Below are 24,193 nucleotides of genomic sequence, written 5' to 3' on the forward strand. Positions count from 1 at the left end.
CAGGATTACAAATGCAATTACCACGATTAAGCGTGACATCCTTGAAAAAACATGGGATGAACTTTATTACCGATTAGATATTGTTCGTGTGACAAGTGGTGCACATGTTGAATGTCGGTAAAAACTTCAACTGTTTTTCTCACATTTAGCGCAGGTTTTGTGTTTCTATCATTAAAATTACATCTGTTACAACCTTTTAAAATTGGTTACACCTTTTTGGGACACCCTGTACATACTATAGATTAATATATTTAATTTACCTGGATTAGTAGTGGTTTGCCCATATTTTGTTTAAAAAAAAACGGTATGTACTCTGTACACACGAACGATGTTTTATGTGAAAACATCTTTTTGACGAAAATCAAAACCGTTTAAATTTTTAAAATTGAACAGCTAGAATCGAAGTTATGATCGATGTAACGTTTTATGCTCACGCCCGCTACTTACTCTACTGAATCAACGTTAGTGACTGAGTCAGCGTCATTTTCATATCAATCGGTTTTACTTCAGTCCGAAATATTTATGGACGATGTAACATTTTGTGCTCAAGACCTCTACTTACTCTACCGAATCAACGTTAGTGACTGAATTAGCGTCATTTAGGAAGTGACGTCAATCGCTTCATTTCCGTCTCGCATTTTCATTACCAATCAGTTTTACCTTCAGTCCGAAATATTTATGAACAATGTAACATTTTATGCTCACGACCTCTACTTGCTCTACCGAATCAACATTAGTAATTGAATTAGTGTCATTTAGGAAGTAACGTCATTTCCGTCTCGCATTTTTGTTACACAATCGGTGTTACATAAGTCTAAAAAATTTAGTAGGTGGCCAAAGATGTTTTTACATAAAAAGTGTTTCATCAAAACAAGCGCCCCCTTAAAAACCAAATGTGCTCGCAGGGGGCGACGTGTTCCACACTTTGGAAACCCCTGGGAGAACATAAATTAAATAAAGTTAAGTTGTTGAGGAGATCAAATATAAACTGTTTAACCCAGGTGGTAAATTAACTAGTGACAGCCATGTAATTTATTCCTGTAACATTGTTGACATCAGATATTTTTGGAACACACAGCATATATTAGTGCGGTGTATAACATGGGTTTTTCCCGATACCAAGTATGACATCTATCGTCCGTTGGGTAAGAGAATATTGGGAAAGCGCTGCGTCTCCGTGCAGGTGTGTGTGTGTGTGTGTGTGTGTTATTTTCAAACGACAAACACTGGAAACGTAATTACTTTAATGATTTCAGGCAGAGTTAACAGACATTAAAATGAACGACTAACACAGCATTACACCTGAGTGACATCACAAATCAACAAAAAACAAATCAAACTCGATTTTCAACTTTTACATTAAAATGCACAGTTTGAGAGAGTTCGTTGTACAGCGAGGAGGCAGTAAGATGAACTGTTGTGATAAGCAACGAAGACACACAGGATGGCATTTAATACTTCCTAACTTCTTTTCCGAATGCTAAGAGAGAAAAGAGTGTTGGTCCTTTCCAAGAATCGGCTACTGCAATTGCGTGACTGATCAACACAGAACTACGCCCGCGATAAAAGATTAGATCGATTACACATACACCAGCGAACGAAGAAATGATTTGCACGAGGTTCTTCAATACACAATTCATCTGTTGGGAAGTCTATGGTGAGCGAAAATACTTGCGTACATTTGTACAGTGAGTAAGGGCTATAACATCGTAGTCTCTAAAGATGATAATTAGTGGAAGCCGAACAATAAGGCTAGCTGAAGTTGCCACTGGCAGTATACTGAAAACTCAGTCCGTTTCTAAAATTGTTTACATTAATGTACAAAAAATTATATTTCCTACCGAGCGCGTTTTGCTTCGTTTTTTAAACACTAGGTGTCGCCACGGTCTAAAATGATTTAGAAATTCTTTCGTGTAATAAGTAAACGCTATTAATGTTACTAAAACATATTGTTGTCTTCCTCGTTTTTAAAAAATACTTTGACTTATTTGAAAAATTGCATTATTTTGTTGGCTTTTGCTTGTTTCCAGCATGCTCTGCCCCATAGCAACTTTTTACATCGGTTGTACTGATCTGTCACAGATGATACTCACTGGTTACGCCTTTCAATCCATTCGCAGTCTCTTCTTGGTAAGTGAGCAGATGCATTTGCGCGAGTACGCAAAGGAAAGTACTGAAGTGCAATCACTCTAATATTCGTGGAATTGAAATGCAGCGAGATTACGAAGCTACTTATGAACGAAGAGCAAAAGAAAAGAAGCAATAAACAGAGAAAGCGTTGAAAATCATAAGAAAAATGATTTGAGAAGCAGAACGATAGAGGAGATCAGTAAGTTTTGAGAGAACAAGCGCTGCAATCTACTGCACATTTCAGACGAACGACGACAGAAATTCCAGACGAAAAGCGATGCAGCGGTCAGATGTATAGCGAAAAGTGTCAAATACATTACACCTTACATTATCTTCTTGCAAGTTTGATGGGACATGAGGAGGTGGAAAGTGAGAGATACATAAAAATAGGAGAAAGAAAGACATAAAAAGGAGAAAGAGAAATAGAAGCAGGAAAAGTAGACGAAATATATAAATAGGAGAAGGAGATAAATGGGGAAAGATATACATAAGAGAAAGAGAGAGAGAGAGAGACAGAGGTGAAGGAGGTAAGATAAACAGGAGAATTATGGAAATAGAGAGACAGGAATAGGAGAGTGATGGAAAGAGAGAAATAAGAGACAGGAATATGAGAGTAATGGAAATAAATACAGGAATAGGAGAGTGGTGGAAAGAGAGAAATGGAGACAGGAAGAGGAGAATGAGAGTGAGATATAAGAGGAGAATTATGGGAAAAAACGGGAGCAGAGAATGAAGAAGAGAACGAAATTTAGAAAGACAAAAGGAGGGAAGGAGGAAAGATGAAGAAAAGGGTAAGAAGAGATGAAAAGAGGGATTTCTTTTTCTCCTGTAGATGATCAAAAGAATGAGAAAATTCTTTTGATCATTGATGGGAAAATTGAAAGGTACAGAAAAATGGGGCAGGAAGAGGACAATGAGAGAGAGAGAGAGGACGAGGACAATGAGATATATATATATATATATAAAGAGAATTATGGGAAAAAACGGGAGGAGAGAAAAGATATACAGGAGGAGGGACAGAGGGAAGAACGAAATTTAGAAAGACGGAGGGAAGAAGGAGAAATGAAAGGAAGGGTAAGAAAAGATGAAGAGAGGTGTTTCTCCTTCTGTAGGCGAGAGAAAGAGTGAGAAATTGATGAGAAAATAGAAAGATAGAGAAATGTGATAGAGGGAGAGAAAGACATGAAGAGGAGAATTTGAGTGATATAAAGAGAATTATGAAAAACAAAAGCGGGAGGAGGGGATGGAGAGGAGAACGAAATTTAGAAAGATAGGGAAGACGGAGAAATAAAAGGAAGGGTAGGAAAAGATGAAGACAGGGGTTTCTCCAGTAGGCGAGAGAAAGAGTGAGAGGTAGATGAGAAAATAAAAAGATAGAGAAAAATGATATAGATAGATGAGATTAGGGTGGGCAGCAGAGATGAATGAAGGAAAGGGAGGGATAGGGAGAGAGAGAAATGATGAGACTAACAAAGGTGGAAAGAAAGCGGATAAAGTGGTGAAGGAAGGGGAAAATGAAGAGATAAGTGGAGGAGGGAGAAAAATGAAAAAAAGTTATGCCTGAGAATATTTGATATGGTTTCGGATATATTTCCGGGTTCTTTTATCAGCCCGACATTTCTATTTCAATGGCAAATTTCAAATGAAACCAAAAAAATAATGCAATTAAATTATAATAAATATTGAAAATACACGAATCGTGTTGAACTTGTGGGTCGCATTGCGAGAGCCTTTCTACCGACGAGATACGAAATTAAAATCAAGACACGAGTATATAAGAGATGGAAGAGCCTTTCCTCCCTCTCACTGCCTTACAAATCAAAGATGACAAAGTGGAATAAATTGCATATTAAAAATAAACACGAGTACATTCATTTGAGAAATGTCTTTTCGGCGTTCCCACTTGGCTCGAGGACTTTATGGGTGTCTCCTGTAGCAGTCCCGTGCTGAGGATCCACAAACATTTGCCACGCGCAGCACTCAGTTCGTTGAATAATCGGGGGGAAGGAAGCGCGACGTCGTCTTCTCTAGCCTTTTCTCACCAAATGACACGTGGGGATGGTGCTGGACCAACGACCATCCTCTAAACACCGCATCATCGCCGCACCTCGCAGCTCGGTTCCTTCGGCACAGTCAAAGGTCACCGTTTCGTTGATTCGGTAATAGAACTTGACGTTAGAGATCGTAGTTCCCGGGGTTATTCCCGGATACGTGCAAGCGGGTACACCTGGATGAAAGAGAAAAGCACATTTAATACTGAGGATGCCAAGGATTGAAACGCTTAAAATGTTCGAGTATCGATAAAAAAAGAAACTCCGCGTATTTGAACAAAAATAATTCATTTACATTTGGGCACCGGTGCGGACCAACGTCCACTCTCCTGGCACACGGCAATCGCTGTTCCATCCATCATATATCCGGTGTTGCAGGCAAACTGGACCACCACTCCCCCTCTGTAGCTGTTGTTCCTGATATCGTGCAGGTAGCCATGTTCGGGAGCATCCGGAGGGTCACAGACCACTTCTAAATAAAAACAAGAAAGAAAATACTGCGGCTTCTTTATTTCAAAAATCATAACATTCTTAATAAAGCCTTAGAAACCTTATGAGGATGGCACACACGCGGAAGGTTATATTTAAGCTAATTTTCTTGGATAGATTTCATATCGTTTGAATTACTAAATAAGTCGATTCATTTCGAGACAAGTTGCCTTCAAATGTGCAGATGCCATCGTGGTGCCTTCTGAGGATGACTCAGTTCAGTTCGGGCTATCGTCCGTTATTTTAAGGCGTGATATCGAGACGTACGTACAGAGAGGATGGTACAAGGTTCGTTAATCTCCAAAAGTAGCCACGAATTTTCCAAGCAACATCTGCGTGGTTGGAACAAAAAAAAGGGGGGGGGGAATCCAAAGCCCACATTGATGCAATTAATGGCCTTTTAAAAGGAATGGGAGGGGAAAAAAACGCAGTAAATGCGCTTTCTCTGCACCAGTGCCTGTTCCTTTTTTTTCTTCTTCTCTTTCTGTTTGAATCCTAACTTTAGTGATTAGCTAAAAGGCAGGTCTCGCGACGACAACAAAAAAAGGCAGGTCATTACGTATACACCTGCTGTTCCTAAACTCAACGACAGGATCCCATCGCCTGGGAGCACAGCGGGAAAGAGGAGTTCGAAATGAAAGCCGCGCGCCCGTGTGTGTGTGTGTGTGTGTGCCATAAACGCGTCTGTTTCCCCCCCTAGTAACAAGTGAGTTCGGAAGCAGCCCGGCGACTCTGTTGCCGCACATTTTGAGCGACCGTTCCCCATTACCCGCTCTACGATGGGGAGGCTGTCACGTGCACACCGATGCGGGGAAACATCGCAACGTGTTGCCACCATATCACCGTACACGGTTTGGCGGTCAAAATGATCCCCCTTTAAATATCCCGACGGATAAATGTGACCCGGATACAGACCGTAAAAGTTGGGCCGAACGGTAATGCGGGGAAATAAAGAAAAGTATTTAATCACATTTCTTATAAAAAGCAGGAAGTGAAGCATCTGGTTGCTCCTTAACAACTTCGCATTTCTAGCTTTTTCTTGAAAAACACGAATACAGTACGTACGTATTTCATGAGATAAGCTATCTTGTACATTTATCATAAAATATTTCTTATGAAATATCCTTACGCAGTACCTTGTACACTTCCTAATGAAGTATTCCTACGCGTACATTGTACGTTTCTTATTAATTAATGCGCAGTACCTTGTACACTTCCTAATGAAATATTCCTACGCGTACATTGTACGTTTCTTATTAATTAATGCGCAGTACCTTGTACGTTTCCTAATGAAATATTCCTACGCGTACATTGTACGTTTCTTATTAATTCCTACGCAGTACCTTGTATGCTTCCTAATGAAATATCCCTACGCGTACCTTGTACGTTTCTTATTAATTAATACGTAGTACCTTGTACGTTTCCTAATGAAATATTCCTACGTGTACATTGTACGTTTCTTATTAATTCCTACGCAGTACCTTGTACGTTTCCTAATGAAATATTCCTACGCGTACATTGCACGTTTCTTATTAATTAATACGCAGTACCTTGTACGTTTCCTAATGAAATATTCCTACGCGTACATTGTACGTATCTTATTAATTTCTACGCAGTACCGTGTACGTTTTTTATGAAATATTCCTACGTAGTACCTTGTACGTTTCTTAATGAAATATTCCTACGCGGTGCCTTGTACGTGTCTTATTAAATATACAAGATGCTGCATTGGAATTTTTCTGATGATTTCATATAAAATGAGACGCTTAAGGGCTTATGACACTAAAAATTGTAAACATCAAACATGAAGTAGTTGATATGGATTTCAATGGCGCATGCATCGTGGAATAATAGACATCGTACGAATTTTCACAATAGGACTGTATTTAAATGACGCATTAACACTGTTCGACAAAAAAATTCTTTGAATTTGTTTCCTTTCTTAAAATAGGCGAACTTTACTAATTTTGGGTTGAGAACAACGAATATGGTTTCAGAAATTTTTATTAGCTCTAGTTTTTGAGATACAGTACTTTCACTATTGTCTAAGAATATAGTAATTTCAGCAGTAGTCGGAGTGAAAAGTAAATTAAAACAATCTCATATTTGCATTTCCTTGATACAACATAAATCGCAGTTGTTTTTAATTAAAACGTAAAAAACAAGAAACTGCACAGGAACCGAAAGTACTTTCTCAAATTGTGGCCTATTCATGACGGCGCCTTCTTTTTCTGATATCTTCTTTCTATTGCTGAAATGTCTTGGTGAAATCGTTCACCGTGCTCACTGCACCACTTGTCAGGGAAGAAGTCCAGATGAGAGTCGAGAAAGTGGATTTTCAGTGACATGTTGCAGCCTAATTGATGATACTGTTCTAGAAGGTTGTTCACAGTCTCAACGTAGTTTCCAGCTCTTCGGTTTCCCAGGAAGTCATGCACAACACTTTTAAAGGCTTCCCAAGCTGCGTTCTCATTACCCTGGAGGGCTCGCTCAAAGTTTTCATCCTTTAAAAATTCACGAATTTGCGGACCAAGAAAGATTCCTTCCTTATTCTTAGCATCACTCGACAATGGAAATTGTCCTCTCAGGTACTTGAAAGCTTCTCCATCCTGGTTCATCCCCTTAACAAAGTTCTTATGAGTCCTAGATGTGTAAAGGGGGCAGAAGAATTTTGCTTCGATTAACCAGAGGATTGTGCTGGACATTTTTTCCCCGGGACGCAGATTTTCCCTTATAGGCCAGACTTTTCTCTTGTAGTGTGAGGACCTAGCTCGACTATCCCATTCACACAGAAAACAGCAGTACTTCGTGTATCCCAACTGCATGCCCAGCAGTATTGCAATCACCTTCAGGTCTCCACAGATCTGCCATTGGCTGCCTTTATACTTCATTGCTTCCAAAATTAATTTCATATTCTCATATGTCTCCTTCATGTGGACAATACACTTTGATCTTAGCCAAAAGGCCGAGAATGTCGACATTATTATTATTATTATTATTATTTTAGGGTTTCCCGTAATTAAATACATTAACCCGTATTCGTGTCTGTATATTGCGTTTGTTCTCTGGTCGATTTGCCTGTTTTGCTGGACGAAAAAACCCCAGTTTCTGAGGGAAAAAAACCTTGCTGTCCACCCCTGAGACCGACTAACTCAGCCACGGAGTGAAAAAAGCCCACTAAAGTTCCTCCCGTCCCGAGAATGTGGACAGCATGGCCTAGAAGAATTAAAGGAAGAGCGTTGCTATTGTGGAGCAAAACAGTTTTTAAGCTTAGCTTTGACGAGTCTATGAATAGCCTCCAGTCCTGTGGTTTGTGCTCCACATTCAAAGCTGTAATCAAACTATTGACATCATAGCAGGCAACAAGGTTGTTTTCACTTTTAAAATATGGAGTCAAAGCATTCTGCCTGCTCCTGTACACGGACACCTTGACATTTGGTTGCAGAAGATTCCACTGTTGGAGCCTTGATCCCAGAAGCTCTGCTTTATCTTTCGATAGATCTAGGTCTCGAGTTAGATCACTTAATTCACCTTGAGCGATTCTGTGTGACTCACTCGGCGACTCAGGTTCTAGCACAAAATCAGGATCCTGTGACGTTGAAGGCCCAGGTTGTCCATCATTCCTCACACTCCCCATCTTCATCAGACTTCAAAGTGTACTCTTCTGGAGAGTGAGGTACAGGCAGACCATCCCCCATGTGCCACTGGTCGGATAGCTGACGGGATGTTGGGGTATTCCACAGTCCACTTCCTTTTTTTTGACATGCCATGCTGAAGAGGAAGCACCATGCAGAAATAACAGTCATTTACATGATTTGAAGGCTCCCTCCAAATCACTGGGATGGCAAAAGGCATTGAACGTCCTTTGTTATTCAACCATCCGCGAAGATTTACAGCACATGTGTTCCAGTAAATATGAGGTGCCCAGGGTTTGTCTTCATCCACTACCTTACAGCCAAAATAATGGTAGTAGGCTATCTTCACAAGTGGAGTCAATTGGCGTTTCTGAGTGGAAAATGTCACATTTTTTTCAAATGTGACAATGCCACACACATAACAAAAATTGTCAACATTGTTAACACATTTATGTGGTATCCTGGCTTTTTACGTAATTTTTGTCCATAAACCTGAAAAAAAAAAAAAAAAAAAGAAAGAAATGAACACCACTCATAGCATCACTTGCAAGGTAAATGATACACAGAAATACAAAAAAAAAAACAAAACAAAAAAAACATGGCATATCGGTTCCTGTTTTAATGTTACCAACCTATCTATTCTCTAGCCTCCAAAATTCCCTAGTATTCACCAATATTCCCCTAAATTATAAGAGGGGCCATATCGTGGAACCGAGAGCTAACTAAGAGTTTTAAATGATATATTCGTTTTTCTCATGCTGAAATTAAGAAGAATTGACTATTTTCAAACCAGAAACATTTTTGTTGACCTGTGTATAATCATTTGCATCTTCCACAAAGGAAAGTTTCCGTCCTTATTGAATCGACAGAAATAGGAATTTGAGTGGTACCATGTGCAATAACTTGGACATTGAATCCAGGTTCGTTTTTTAACAGATTTCGGATCGTTCAGCGCACAAAAGCCACACATTTATTCACTGTTTTTCTTGTTATATGTTGCTGACGTACAAGAGGCTGATGCTGCTGACATTCTCTACCTCTTGTTTTTGTTGCAAAGCTGGCTTAACAACACCTTTGAAAAAACCAAAATCATCGCATTCTCTAACGATCTTACTATCGTCTTCGCTGGACACTCCAGCAGAGCAGCACTTGAATCAACAGCACAGCGGGTCCTCAATAACCTCATCTCCTGAACAGTGCTTAACAAACTTCAGATAAATCCTACCAAATCAAAAAATGATGGTTTTAAAAACCAGGCTTGATCTTCGAAGGCGCCCCGTCTCAGGTCAAAATCAACAGGATCCAAATACCTTTTGTTGACCAAACCAAAATCCTTGGAGTGGTAATCGACCACGACTATCATTCCTCCCACATTTTGAAGCATTGTTTCAAAATCGAAGGTAATCTTCTTGCTATCCTCCATCAACTTCTCATCAACAAGCAAATCTTTATTAAATACGATCATAGATTGGAGAGGACCACCACGACCTCTGTCGGGATCCCACAAGGGTGAGTGAGTTCTTTCACCATGGTTTTTTTGCCGCAGCACTAGAGCCCTTCCTTGTGAAGCACCCAAACTTCATTTCACACGCTGGTGATCTTAAGATGCTGGTCACATTCGATGATCCAGCAAAAGCTGAGGCAGTCGCCTATGAAAATCAGATAGTACTGTTTGAACTCCGGGATTGTCTGGGACTTAAACTGAATCCTCAAAAAGCAGCTCAGATGACTTTCACAAAAAGGAGGACTATTAATGAAATTATGCTCACAATAAATGGGACCGCCATTAAAAAGGTTCACTCCCACACAGATCTGGGGTTGAAGTGGAATGATGGGCTTACTTTCAAAGACCACCTCAAGATGGCCAGGATAAAAACGCTTGCGGCGTACTGGACAATCCAGCAGGAACTAGTCGGTCTTAGGCCTCGAGAGTTCCTTTTGGAATACGTCTGAAGGAATTTAACACCCTTATCGCTCTACGCTTCAGTACTCTGGTCAGGAGCTTCCTCTACTCAATTACAGAGATTTCTTGGGGATTGAAATTGGCTCCTGAGATGGCTAAACAGGTAGATGGGCTACCCTTTCACCATCTCTAGTAGCGTGCTCTATGCAAACCGGTGCATGAAACCCTGGGAAACCATAGTGAAAGAGAGGAATCTACACACCTTGGCACAACTTCTATGTGGCCAAATGGATTCACGTGACATCTGGTATGTTTCTGAAAACCCTCGGACCTCACAACGAACCGGGTGCAGTTCAACACATTGTCTACAATGTTTTCTGCAAAATGTGAATGCCTTACGTCAGTGTTCCCGACAAATACGTTCGGAATGTATAACTTCCTGGGAATTGATGCCTCATCTTTCTGCAGCTCGAAGCGCAATGGACAGGACATAGTGAAAGAACTCTATAAACACGAACAATAAGCATTATGTGAAAAGAATTCCCTGCAAAGGCTTTCCTGGATTCACCGTTGTGTTTTTTATTGTTTGTTATTTATTTATTTTTTTGTTCATTATTTTATTTATTGATTTTTACTTTGTTTTGTATTTCAATCTGTTTTGATCTCTTGCAATTCCAATGAATGTAATCAACTGGAATTTGCATAATGTACACCCTTCTAGCAGAACTAGGCTGTTCCAGGGGTGCCCACTGATGTGGAAATAAAATATTATTAATAATAATAATCTTCATCATCTCAGTGCAAAGATCAAGAAGTTCACAGCCTCCATTGTAAGAATATTCAGGAGAGAGTGGAGACTATCAAGGCGTACCGTGCTGCTCAACTACAAGGCCGTTTTTCTCCCAATTGTCTCCCTCGCAGCCGGGGCTTGGTTTCATCGGGTTCCTGTCGTCAAACTGAGAGAGAAACTCAATTCTATTCAGAGAGGAATGATTTTGGCAACCCATCGGGTCTGCTGTACAATCTCCACAGCTGCAATCCAAGTAATGGCAGGCACTCTTCCATTAGACTTATATATAATCTATAGAGGTCTTTGCTACCGACTCAGGAAAAGCATTCCTTCCTTTATCCTTGACATAGAACTCTCCTTAAATACAGATGTTAAAAGAGAAAAAGCTCGCTGCTTAAATGAGCTTATTAATGCGTGGCAGACCAGATGGGACACCTCGGCCGTGGGGGTGGCGACCAGAAATTTTCACCAGATGTGACCTTTGTGATGCCCAAAAAGAATAGTGTCTGGTTTTCCCTCAGTCTTGAATGCTCGTTCCTTATAACTGGGCATGGATCACTTAATGAAAAACTTCATCAATTTGGGGTTTAAATACTAACATATGCTTCTGTGGACAGAGTGAAAATTGGCACCACTTAATATTTGAATGTGTCCAGTATCAAGAATACAAAGACCGCCTCAAGAGCAAGAACCCTGATTTCTCCCCAGACTAGGTCCATAAACTTATCAGCACCTCAACTAACCTCGCTGCCTTCCAAGCCTTCGCCGCAGACGTCTTTGCCCTGCGGAAGTCACTGATTGCAAACCATCAATAAACTAACTCCAACTAAATCTTTTTTTCTTTGTTTCTTTCTTTTTTATATATATAAATGGACCACGAGAACATTTTCCCTCTCTTCTTCTCTTTTTTATTTATTTATTTATCTTTTTTATTTTTTTTTTTTTTTCATCTTTTTTTTTTTGTTTTTGTGTTTCCTTTTTTTGTTTTTCTCTTCAACTTTTTTCCCTTTTGTTTTCTTTTTTTTTTTTTAATACACTACGAGAAGCTTTTTTTTTATTTATTTATTTTCTCCTCTGGAGTGGGCCCCCGGAGGAATCTGGCCTACCTTTTGGAAACATTAGGTGAGTCAGAGTCTCAAATTGAGACACTATGAGCACAATTAGGACTGGCCCACTCTCCCGTGGTGTGGACGAGTACCCAGAATCATCTGTCCAGGTGACTGATGCTTCTGGGTAGCTAGGCGGCCAGAACAGAACAACAGAACACACACATAGCTGACCCATTTGTAGAGTGATACTGTTCTTCACAGAGATACGAGGCGGAGTTGAACCAACGTTCCAAGAGCCGCCCTTTACAAAAACACGTGACCACATGTCTTCTTTTTGTTTCTGTTTTTCAGTACATTCACTCGTCAGTGGTTAAACTGGCATTTTGTTGGAATCTTCTTCCTTGACTCTTCTGATGAAAACAGCCATTTTTGTCCTAACTTTGGCTGAATTACGAGAACGGTCAATGCCATACTGTACCCAGTTGTACCCACTGAAGAGAAGTGGGTGATGCTAGGAAAGTTTCACTTCCAACTGAATTTCACTAGACATAATTGGACTGCCGTATGAGATTGCTGCACAACTTCTTCACAACAGCAGTGTACTCTTCATTTTCTTCTATATCTCGTGGTTCTTCGTCCTGTAATCTTTTAGTAGTTGCATTGGGTGTTTCAGCAACAACTGTGCTTGAGAATCGTGAGCAGTTCATAATAGTCCCACTCTATACTGACACCTGCTACATCAGCACAATTCGTGCGAGAGTCAATTGATGTTCAAGCTATATACATGGGCATCTGAGCTGCAATTATTGTTGAATTCGCTGCGAAATTATCAACTTACCCCTACGTTGATGATAATGAACGTTCCTTATGGCTAAATACAGCGACAATAGACGATTATAACTCCACTTTAATCAAACCAATATGCAAATTACAAATCACAAACTGCCAGAGATTGCAGTAGAATGATCCAAATGAAAAATTAAAAAACGAAAATCAGTTCGACAGCAGTCATAACTTTTTAACTTACCTTCGCAATATGGGATTGCGCCTGTCCACTGGCCACTGTCTTGGCACGATAACTCTCCTTGGCCACGTAAACCGAACCCTGTAGCACATGTAAAGATGGCCTTTGCACCCACATACCTCCCTGTGACTTCCACTTGTAAGCGCCCATCACTTCCATTCGTCAACTCCGGACATTCCATTACTGAAGACAAAGACAAGCCCTCTGAGTATAATTTGGTGTTCAAAGAAAGTGATACGGTTATTAGCTTTCTATATAACTAAATACACATACATACAAAATATACACTAAAACATTTACTTTACATGTATACACTAAAAAAAAAAAGACATTTACATCTGAATACATGCGTTAACACTTTTAACAGGACTTGTATAAGGTGGTGTGTGGTTCACACTACCTCATACTACTTGTATGAACCGGTTTACATTTTCAGATCTGATCAATTATCTCCAAGTATGGATTCCATCAGCGTTGATCTACTGGTGATGTACTGGCTTATGTTACCCATCTATGAATAAATTCAATGGAAAAGTTTGGTGAAACTTAAGAAGTTTCTCTTCCTGAGTTTCACTAGTTGTACCCACTGAAGAGAAGTGGGTGATACTAGGAAAGTTTCACTTCCAACTGAATTTGGTGTTCAGTTGGAAGTGCAGGGCCTTTTATCGAAAATTGCCACTTCGGCAATTTTCCATAAAAGGCCCTGCGCGTCTGTGATAAGCGTATCATTAAAACAGATCTTGCTGCAACCAACGAAACTGAAGAACATTATTAAAATATTAAAATTATACAGTTAAAATGTAAATAATAAAAGCATAAAGCGTAAATTACAAAATAAATTAAATGCTATGAAAATAATACTAGTAGCTTTCGGAACGATGTGCTCCATTAAAAACTATTGAATGTCACGACAAATGTTATTGGATGACATAACAACACATGATCGGATACCCTGATTACGTGTTGATCATGACAGATATGCATATTAGTCAGGTTCCTAGGAACATGATATCCCCAATTAGTCACTGCGCCTGCATAAGCTGATCGGCAACGCACATCGTACTGCAGGATGACCTCCTCCATAATAGGGTGTATGCGGGGCTCCCTGTTGCGATTTACATTTGGATCCGCCATGAAGTGCTTCCAATAAGGAGCGATAATTAATATTAGCTTAATTAGCTTAAGATTAGATTAAAATGAGCACGCTGCTCCATACGGTAATATTCTGCAAGTAGAACGTGCAAATTGGCTTGGCGGTTAGACCCTCCTGTGCTCCGAAACATGATCACATAATCCTCGGAGAGTTTCTCCTACATAGCACATCTCCAGTTTGATGGTTTGCCGAAAATACGTAAGTTCAGTCCTGTTGTGGCTTTTTGTGACACTCCGACTCATGATCTTTCCAAGAATTATTGTCACCGTTCATTGGAAGAAGGAATAATGTAGTGAATTGTACAGCACGCATTTTCTTCAGATTATTTAAGGATTTTTAGCATCCATGAGAGCGAGGATGCTAAATGATGCTAAAAATCCTTTAGTATCCTCGGAATTCATCAAAGGAAACCATTTGAGGATGCTCTTCAAATGATTTCCTTTGATGTTGTCTCCCCGTTTGCTTCTGTATCGATACAGTCAGCGGTTGCTTTTGCTATGCGTATATTGGAGAATTGCACACTAGGCAACAGGATCTCGCTCTCAGTGGGTGATATTTGTACGGCCTTGAATATTTATGTGATCGATTGTGCGATCGTATTCGATGATTCTTTATACCGATAAATTCAGGATGCGGCAATGGATGCCCCCAGAAGCACAGGCATTGGAAAAAGATATATTTCTGAATCTGTTGGTAACAGAGGGGGGACTCTGGCGGAAATGTTTGGGTTATGTGTTCACGTTAATTCCTCGTGGATCTGAGATGCTGCTCCTCAAATGTGTGAATTCGTTATCACCCTATATTCAGTTTACCATGAAATCGGAAGTGGACCATGCGCTCTTTTCGTCGTATGTCCTAATTTAGTGTGAAGGTGTTGATTGGTAACATCGGTTTATAGAAAACCTTTGCTCAAAGGACAATTTGCGAGTTATAGATCGGCCTACCTCACAGGACAACTGCATAGCACTGCGCGTGCAATATTTAATAGAGCGTGGTCGCATTTTGGTTCTGCGGTGAAGAGTAATAATAATATTACCATGATTAGAACGGATTTGATGAACTGCATCTACCCTCCCTATGTTCCTAACAGATTTCAATGAGAGAGTGAGTTATCCTGCAAGTCAGGAGGTAACTCGCCTGACTTAACTTGGAGGATAATAGATTATTTTTAAAACCTTAATGAAAATTACGTTTGTTTTTTAAATATCAAGTTTTGAAAATCCCCTTAACCTGTCAATTTATCGCCATATATAGTCCTCCACCATAATATTTAAGTGATGTAAGGAATGTGCACCATGAGCTGATTATTCAGTTGGAGTTTAATAATAGCAGTCTATTATTTAACGATTATAGAAAATCATTGAATCATTTGGACTGATTCTTTTTAAACAAAATGGAGACCACGAATATTAAAATTGCAATTGTTTAATCAGTAGAACTGAACTTGGGCATTATGTTCCGTTCACAAACTTTTCAATGACACTAAGAGCATTTTCCCCTAGGAGCAATATCTAGAGTAAATATAAAAAAGGCGCCTTCGATGATTTACCTTTTACGTATATTTCTGCCCTAGAATTGATAATTTTTATTTTTATTTTATTTATTTATTTATTTTTACATAAGAGGTATGCATATTAACAAAAAACTAAAATAAATAACTAAATGGAAATCACTTCTTTCAGTTCTTGATTAGTATTCAGATTATTAGTTAAGTTGAAATTAAAATCAAATTTTATAGTTATCATCAAAATGAAATGCAAATAATTATCTTATTACTAATTAAAAATTAAAAGAAAATGTTTCTGGTCAGTGCCTGTGGTGTAGTGGTTATCACATCCGCCTAACACGCGGATGATCCCAGATTCGAACCCTGGCAGGCACATCTTTTTTTTTTTTTCCCTTTTTAAAGCCCGACAGCAACCGAGTGGTCAGTCGATGATACATGAGTACATGCGCTTTGAATGACCTTGGTTCAAGTCGTTTGACTGCTAAATACGGTGCTGTTTCTTGTATTCTCTCTCTCTCTCTCTCCACCTTGTGAACTCCTCTGACTTTGCCCTTTACTCTTTTTATTTTTACACCATGAGCATTCTTTCATTTCACTACACATACCTCACAGCATAATATCTCTCAATTTTTTTTTGCAATACTGTACTTATTTTTGCTGAATATTTTTTTAATAAAAATTCAAATGCAGCAAGTATTAAAATAATAAACAAATTAAATAGAAAAAAATAAACTAAACAAATACCAACCGATACCTCAGATAGTAATATGCGGTCAACATTTTTGTAATGTACTTTTCTCACTTCCCCTTGAATTTTAATAAAAATTGGAATACAAACACGTATATTACATTTCTGCCACGATATAATATAATAAATATTAATAATTAAATAATAATTAAACGTAAAATAAACATATAATAAACAATTAGTAAAAATTCGTTATTTATATGTTTAGTAAATTGATAAAAAAAAAAAAGAAAAAAACGAGCTCTTCAAAAAGTAGTGATGTTTATATTCAGCCACAATGCATAGAATCGGGTTATTACATGCGGACGGATGGACAGATAGACTTGGTGAAGAAAACGGGTAGTTATGAATATGCGAATGCACCTAATAATATTAATGGATTCTCTGCTTATAAATACTTAGTTAATTATGACAAAATGTATCCATAAATGAAAAAAATGAAAATCACAGCATCAATAATAATGCACAGCTATATTAAGTTTGCTTTTCAAACTTTCTCTTTTGATGTGGAAATACTTATCGTGAAAATGCATATGAATTTTCATCGCACACTAAGAAGGAAAACTCAAGTCATTCTTCGAGTTCACTGATTCGGGGTGTGGAGATAGGCTAAGGCGGATGACTCGTGACAAACATTGATTACTTTGGTTTAACTGGCCAGCTCTAAGATCATATTTCTTCTCAAAGAGAGGAAGTTATTTAGAGAAGCCTTTAAAGATGAAGAGGAAGACTCGCCACTGTTGTTTTGTTTGTCTCCCTCTACAGAATCTATGCTTATTTCTCAGCAGCTTGAAATTATTACGCCGAATAAATTTCTAGTGTTTGAAATGTAAGAAGTTATGACCAGACACAGAAGAGTAAAAAGTTAAAGTTACTGAGAGATTCTCCAACGAAACTGCAATGAAGGACGTCAAAAATAATAAATGGTATCTCTCAGAATTAGTGCGATGGGTAAGCGTGTATCTTTTTTGCTGCATATCGTTCGTGGCGCATATAATGAGCAGAAAGCGAACCTTCTTGCAGACCCCATGAGGTTGTATGCCATTGATCTATTCATTCATTCCTGTATACAATAAAGAATTGACAAAAATAAGTTTTGTCGATATTCATCTGCACTGTTTTAATTCTTGCAGATGCATTCTTTTGTCCTGATGACAGTTTCCCCAAAAGAGTTCAGAAACGTTGTCACTTAAATTCGTAATCCGAACTGGTTACAAGAATGTAAATTTTTATCCTGACTCACCAAAGGAACTAATTTAATATTTATGGGAAAATGTTTTCTTTGACGTATCGAATATTAAATATATTTTTTTTGTCAAAAGCCGATGAAACACATGAAGATATTTTTATAGGTTCTTATTGATTCTGGATATTTGAACACCACAATTAATTTCAAATCCACTGGAATTTGTAATCCACAATGACCATCTTAAGATTTTAGTAACTTTTTTGGAAGTTTACTTAAAATCTGAATCTCGAAGATTCAGAATTAATATTCTGAAGTGTCCAAATATTCTACCACAAAATTTTTGTACTCACCTTGGCAAACTGGGGGTTTGGATGACCAATTACCGGAAGGCAAACATGTTGTTTGTTCACTTCCTACTAGACTCTGACCATCTCGACACGAAAAAACGACTTTTGTCTCCATTTTAGTACTTGGATTGCTGATGTGTAATCCTGTTGCCTCAGGAATTGGGTCGCAATGAACGGCTGTGGGATAAATAGCAAAAAGAACCGGTTAATACCTACTTTTATGCTTAGACGGGCTGGTAAATGAGCTTACAGAGTTTCGGACCTTTCTGCCTCACCTACCTGACACGATTATGTCAACTGAATGCCGATGTCCCATTGGCGTAAGACACGTGAATCTACCGGAATCATCTTTCTGCGTGTGGTAAATAGATAGGCGATACTCCAGCTGCGGGTCTCTTCCAGCCTCGTTTGTCCATCCTGAGGTATAAAACAACAAAGAGATTTAATTACCTCCAATAAAAATTTAAAAAACAAAAACAAACGCAAATATTGTATAAAATCCCCTACCTCTCTGTTTACCTTCAATGTTCCGAAGGAACTAATTACAGTATTTACTCGCTGAATTTTATCATCCATTTTTTTTTCTGGAGAAAATTAAAATTAAGGGATATATTCTGCGCGTGTCGTATTTTCTTCTTTTCATATTTTAGTATATTTCCAGGATGTTTCTAAAAGAAGATTCTAGGAGATAAATCAAAGAGAACACAAAAAGTTTCTACTGAATTGAGCTTTCGTGACTCTAAATGTAGTTTGTGACTCTTGCCTTTTATTTTTTTTGTTACTTAAAATATCCATGTATATTTAAATCGGCATACCTGTCATTTTCATTTATTTACACCCAGATTTATCCACACTTTTATTTCCAAAAAGGTTAAATTAAAAACACTAACCATGCATTTGCTGTGTGAATTTGTATTTTGGAGTCCCAGCATACATTGAGGAAGCACAGACGACATATGAACAGTTGGTTTGGTAATATATTCCCTCTCTTCAATTTTCACTTCTATTAATAAAGACTATAAATAAATAAAAAAAAAATAAAGACTGAAACAATCCCACGGAAATCTGGCACCATTCGTTCACAAGAAACGTTGTCAATTCTAGCAGATAAGTAACTTCGAACCAGTGTTTAACAATAGAGACCACGAAGTGTAGCATTCTCATCCGAGAAGACACCCATCCTGGACAGGCATAGATACGCCAGAACAGGGTTCAGACTATCTTTAGGATGGCCGCAGAGCTCGTGCCAGTGAAATGGCCATCTTCTGGGATGAAGTGGGAGACTCGCTTAGATGATTATCTGATTATCTCATCATCAGTACCACAAGGCTCTCCCTTAGGTCCTCTTCTCTTCATTGTTTTCGTAAATGATCTTCCTTCTTTCATCTACACCTCCAATGTTCAAGTTGCTCTCTATGCAGATGATCTTAAGATCTACTCAGCAGTGAAGGAGATTACCGATGCTCAACAGCTTCAATGTGCTCTCAATAAATTCTCTCTGTGGCTATCTCTGAATGGCTTGTCTGCTAACCCCTCGAAGTGTAAAGTAATCTCTTTCTCATCTTGCAGATCTCCACAACTAATGAATACGGAGTACACTGTTAACTCTGTGATCATCGAAAGGTGTGACCAAGTTAACGACTTGGGGATTCTCTTTTCCAGCAGTGCTAAATTCGATGCCCATGTCCTTAAAATCACCAGCAAAGCATTCAAAACACTGGGATTCATCAAACGGAACACATACAAGTTCAAAAACTACAGATATGCGGTTATCCATTATAAAACTATTGTTCTGCCAATCCTTGAATTCAGTTCACCCATCTGGAATCCTCACACAAAGACTTTAACTAACAAAATTGAAGCAGTCCAAAAAAATTTTGTCCGTTACCTTACGTACCGCAATCCTCTATTCTATCACTCAGTGTATTATGAATCGCTGTGTGATTACTTTCATCTGAGGCCTCTGTGCACTAGAAGAGTTACTGCTGACATCGCCCTCCTAGCCAAAGTAATCACTGGAATTTATGAAGCATCTGATATCCTTAGCAAAATCAACTTCAATCATCCTTGTAGACAAGTCAGGAACCTTACACCGTTTCGCCTTGACTCTGCCAACACGGACTTTATGAAGTTCAGTCCACTGAACAGAATCAGCAAATCAGCAAATGACTCTCTCATTGACTTCTTTGACAACTCCCAATCACTGATGAACTCCATCCACAAGTTTGCCTCTTCTCTTAAACTGCAAAGTGACTAGCTCACATCTAATTATTGTAGCTTATTATTTGTTATATTATTTTTCTATTCTCTAACGGATTAATTATTACTTGTTTTACCGGTAACTTAATACAATCCTCTTTTGTACATATGCTTCTATTGTTTGAATCTATATCAATGTTTATCGTCCTGTTGGATTTCATATTATTGTTATTATGTTTATTGATCTGATCTCAGATACACTGTTAATGGTTACCTGTTGTGTATCTTGCTATTAATAAAATAAAATAAAAAATAAAATAAAATAAAATAAAATTTGAGCAACTGGGGTTACTCAAATCCAGTTTTTCGCAGTTTCCTTCTGATCCTTTTCTCTAAGAAAATGGATCAAAAGGGAACTTTACACAATTCATCCGTCTTGCTTCCCAATCCTGACTAATTATCCAATATCCCTGTTGTAATGTCGACTTCTGTTCCATTTAGAGATGAGGTCTTATGTTCCGCCAATCTTCACAGATGCTGCTGCCAATCAGACTCCAGCAATTATATCACATTCTAATTCATTTCAGTTTCTCGTATAGTGATGCCCACTCATAATCCAAGGGTCCCAGCGCAACTTCCATTTATATCCATGACTAGAAGACTTCCGGAAGCAATTAGCATGTGGTACCCGATAGTCATGCATGTGTAGCGCTTTTCTGCTTGCATACATGTTGTACGGCTCTGGCGTCCAAGCGTTTTCATTATTCTGTCCACCACTTGTATATCCTGCAACAGATTTGAAATGCGAATGATAAACTTGGGTAAAAATGAACCATGTTCTTTATTCTGAAAAAAACAAAAAAAAAAAAAAAACACGTTGTCTTGAAAGAAGCAAGCCGTAATCAAGCTTTGGATGAAAAGCACGTCATTAGCAACAATCATAATCTAATGGTTATGAATAAGGGGGCCGGTAACAAAGTAATAATTCTTTTATTTTCCCGAAATTTTAAGTAAAGAAATTTGGTAAATTCTGCTATCTGCTACTATCTTAAGTGCTAAGGTCCCTCCACTAAATTTTTCAATAAAACGCCATACCTTCCGGATATTTCCGGTATGAATGACTAATTTCCCATTGAGGGGTACCATACTTCCGGATCCAGAGACATTCCAGGTGTAGAATAGTTCCAGGATAGACGACCAGCTTACCATCGTTAGTCTGAGCAATGGGCCCAAGTTGGTGCCGGAATAAGATAGTTGGTGGCTTCTCTACTGAAAAGCAGAGCGAATACGAATTAAACTAAAATAAAAATATACTTTTGCTAATTCAACATATACTATTTTTTTTATTATAACCATAATAATTATTAAATTTACTATACAAATAGTGGATTAATTTAAAAACAACGATATTTAAGTTTTAGCTTGTTTATTTGGACACTATATTAAGTGATAATTTAAATAATTGTTTCGACACCAAGATTTCAAGAGAATATTGAGAGGAAAATTTTCAAACTTAAGTTTTTAGGTTCTGTGTGTGTAATGAACATTTATTTGTTCATTGGATTGCTTCGTTATTGATTATATATTTTGAGAATGATGTATTTTTTAAAAATTATATTAATATTTATTTTAGTTTGTAAGGGACTCTCGATTGGTTAGTATTTAGTGATCACGTGATAGTTAAGATGTTAATGTACCCTTAGTGGACAGAAATCATGGGATACCTACATAGTAAGGGGTACGCCCACCTTTCGCCCGGATAACCAGTAGTTCACGAAAGCGTTTCACAGGTATTTCCATCCATGCTTGCTGCACCGCTGTCCAATAATTCTGTCGCATTCCTGGGTGGAGGATCCAAAGGTCGAACGGACCTTTCCACAGGGTACATGTCCGGTGAACGGGGAGGCCATTCCATGGCGGTAAAATCTGCGGAATGCTTTTCGAACCATATTCTAATCACCATGGCTCTGTGGGGAGGTGCATTGACCTGCTGGAAGAGTCCATTGCCCTGTGGGTGCATGATGACCATGAAGGGATGCAGATGTTCTGCAAGGATAGACACGTAACCTGGACCGATCAGAGATGCGTCTAGATATACCAGAGGTCTCAACGTGTGCCAGTTGAACACGCCCCAGACCATTACCGACCGTCCACCTGCCTAAACAGTTCCTTATTGACATGACGAGTGCTTAGGTTCGTGCGGTTTCCGCCAGATACGCACCCTCCCGTCCGCTCGAAATAACTGGAAACGGGACTCATCGGACCAGGAGATCCGTCTCCAATTATTCAAGGTCCAGTGCCGATGTTCCTTCGCCCAGTTCAGTGGTAGAGTCCTGTGTCGTGGTGTTGTTAATGGGACTTTGGTGGGTCAGCTGCTCCCATAACCTATTGCGGCTAATGATCACCTGATGGTCTTGGTGGAGACGTTTCTTTCTGACACCTCTCTCCCTTGTTGAAGTTGGCGGTGATTTGTGCCATTGTCGCTCTTCAGTTGGCTGAAAAACTGCGAGACAGACGTCGACGGCCACATTCATCCACCACCTTTCTCCGCCGGCCCGCCCGCCCACGGAATCAGTGCTAGACCAGTGACTCACGAAGGACAGCGATGAGTTCAACAAAGTTGCATATGCAGATGACCTGGTGGTGGTGGCAGTGCAGGGAGGATCAAGAGAAATTCTCGAACAAAAAATTCAGTCAGTTTTGAATGATTTACTAACATGGGCGGGTTTAAATAAACTAAAGATTTCTGTCACCAAGACCAATTTCATGGTGTTTAAACACCACTTCGATTATGGAAGGCTGCCAAAGGTAACCCTATAATGGTACTCAAATTCCATATGTACAGAACACCGAATATTTGGGTTTAACTTTAGATGATCGTCTCAGGTTTCATGTACGTCACTAAAATCAAAAAGTTTGTAGCTGCAGTTGTTAGAATTTCCCACAAAGAATGGGGTTTAACCAAAAAAAACTCTGGTATTGTACTACAAGACGATATTTCTTTCCCATTGTAGTTTATGGTACTGGTATTTGGTTTGCGGTTTGACAAATGCCTTACAGGTTATGCAGGTACCATCCCCTTGGATTTACACATTCTTTTCCGAGGTATTGTATATAACTTAAAGAAGGGAAGGGCGTTACAAATACTGAATATCACCTCTAATCCAAATAACAACATAAAGGAGGAAAAACGTAGAATTTGAGGTGAGCTTGTGAATTGCTGACAGCAACTTGAGATCTGAGTGAGTATGGAACCATTACAAGAGGGTTCATTCCAGCTGTAAGCTTTGCAATGAATAAGAGGGTGTCTTCTTGGTTTGCTCCCACCATGACCACGAGTTACTTAATCACTGAAAAAATCGTACTCACGTGCATAGTCATTTTCTTGAGAAAGACCGAAACAAGAAGGTTTAACCCCGTCCCAATCTCCGTTTACACACCGACGTCTGACGCTGCCGATAAGACTGAACTTGCCGATATCCCGACACCGGAATACGAGTTCTGTAGCGGGTTTAAATTCGGTCACCTCTTCCGTTATTTTGCGATCTCCGTGAAACGCTACTAGATTCGGTTCAGTGTTACGGAATATACAGCTCTTATTACGACGGTCCTCGGCAGGTGGAGCTTCTTGCTCGGTCTCTGAAAATAAAAGAAAAAATATTAAAATTGCATTAATAATAATCAGTTTCGAAACATTTTGGATTTCTTTTCTATGTGGAATACGTACACAAACAAGAATGTAAATTTTTAATGATTTAAAATGATTTAATTATAGAAGGATAAAATCTTTAGCTTTTATCCTTCTATAATAAAAGCTAAAGTTCAATTTATAGAAAATGTAATGTTGGGATTTACAGTTTAAAATATATTCCATAATAAAATGTTATTTTCGACAAACATTTCGTTTCAGTTCGTTGCCATAGTAACTGGAAAAGAATTCTCGTCTTCCAACATTAGCCTTTATATATGTGTGTGTGTG

General features: G+C 38.8%; 1 protein-coding gene and 1 non-coding gene across 7 annotated transcripts in view; one reads left to right on the forward strand and one right to left on the reverse strand.

The window, feature by feature from the left end:
• Window positions 1–3,787: 3,787 nt before the first annotated feature.
• LOC150075351 (sushi, von Willebrand factor type A, EGF and pentraxin domain-containing protein 1-like) overlaps window positions 3,788–24,193 on the reverse strand; it is a 107,414-nt gene continuing 87,008 nt past the window's right edge. For 4 of the 6 annotated variants that reach the window (XM_090389012.1, XM_090389011.1, XM_090389009.1 and 1 more), the window contains 7 exons: window positions 23,584–23,853; window positions 21,310–21,483; window positions 18,295–18,432; window positions 18,019–18,192; window positions 13,075–13,275; window positions 4,477–4,653; window positions 3,789–4,357 (listed from right to left, as the gene is read on the reverse strand). In XM_090389012.1, the coding sequence (XP_090245138.1) occupies window positions 4,158–4,357; window positions 4,477–4,653; window positions 13,075–13,275; window positions 18,019–18,192; window positions 18,295–18,432; window positions 21,310–21,483; window positions 23,584–23,853 (1,334 nt within the window). In that variant the 3' untranslated portion in view covers window positions 3,789–4,157. Of the gene's footprint in view, window positions 4,358–4,476; window positions 4,654–13,074; window positions 13,276–18,018; window positions 18,193–18,294; window positions 18,433–21,309; window positions 21,484–23,583; window positions 23,854–24,193 lie in introns of all 6 variants that reach the window. The other 2 variants (XM_090389007.1, XM_090389010.1) reach the window with 2 other exon arrangements.
• On the forward strand, window positions 16,034–16,106 carry TRNAV-AAC (transfer RNA valine (anticodon AAC)). Its single transcript has one exon. It is a non-coding gene; the product is annotated as a tRNA-Val (tRNA).

Source organism: Mastigoproctus giganteus, chromosome 14 (assembly GCF_048544385.1).
Source record: "Mastigoproctus giganteus isolate SK-2022 chromosome 14, ASM4854438v1, whole genome shotgun sequence".
NCBI classification, from domain to species: domain Eukaryota; kingdom Metazoa; phylum Arthropoda; class Arachnida; order Uropygi; family Thelyphonidae; genus Mastigoproctus; species Mastigoproctus giganteus.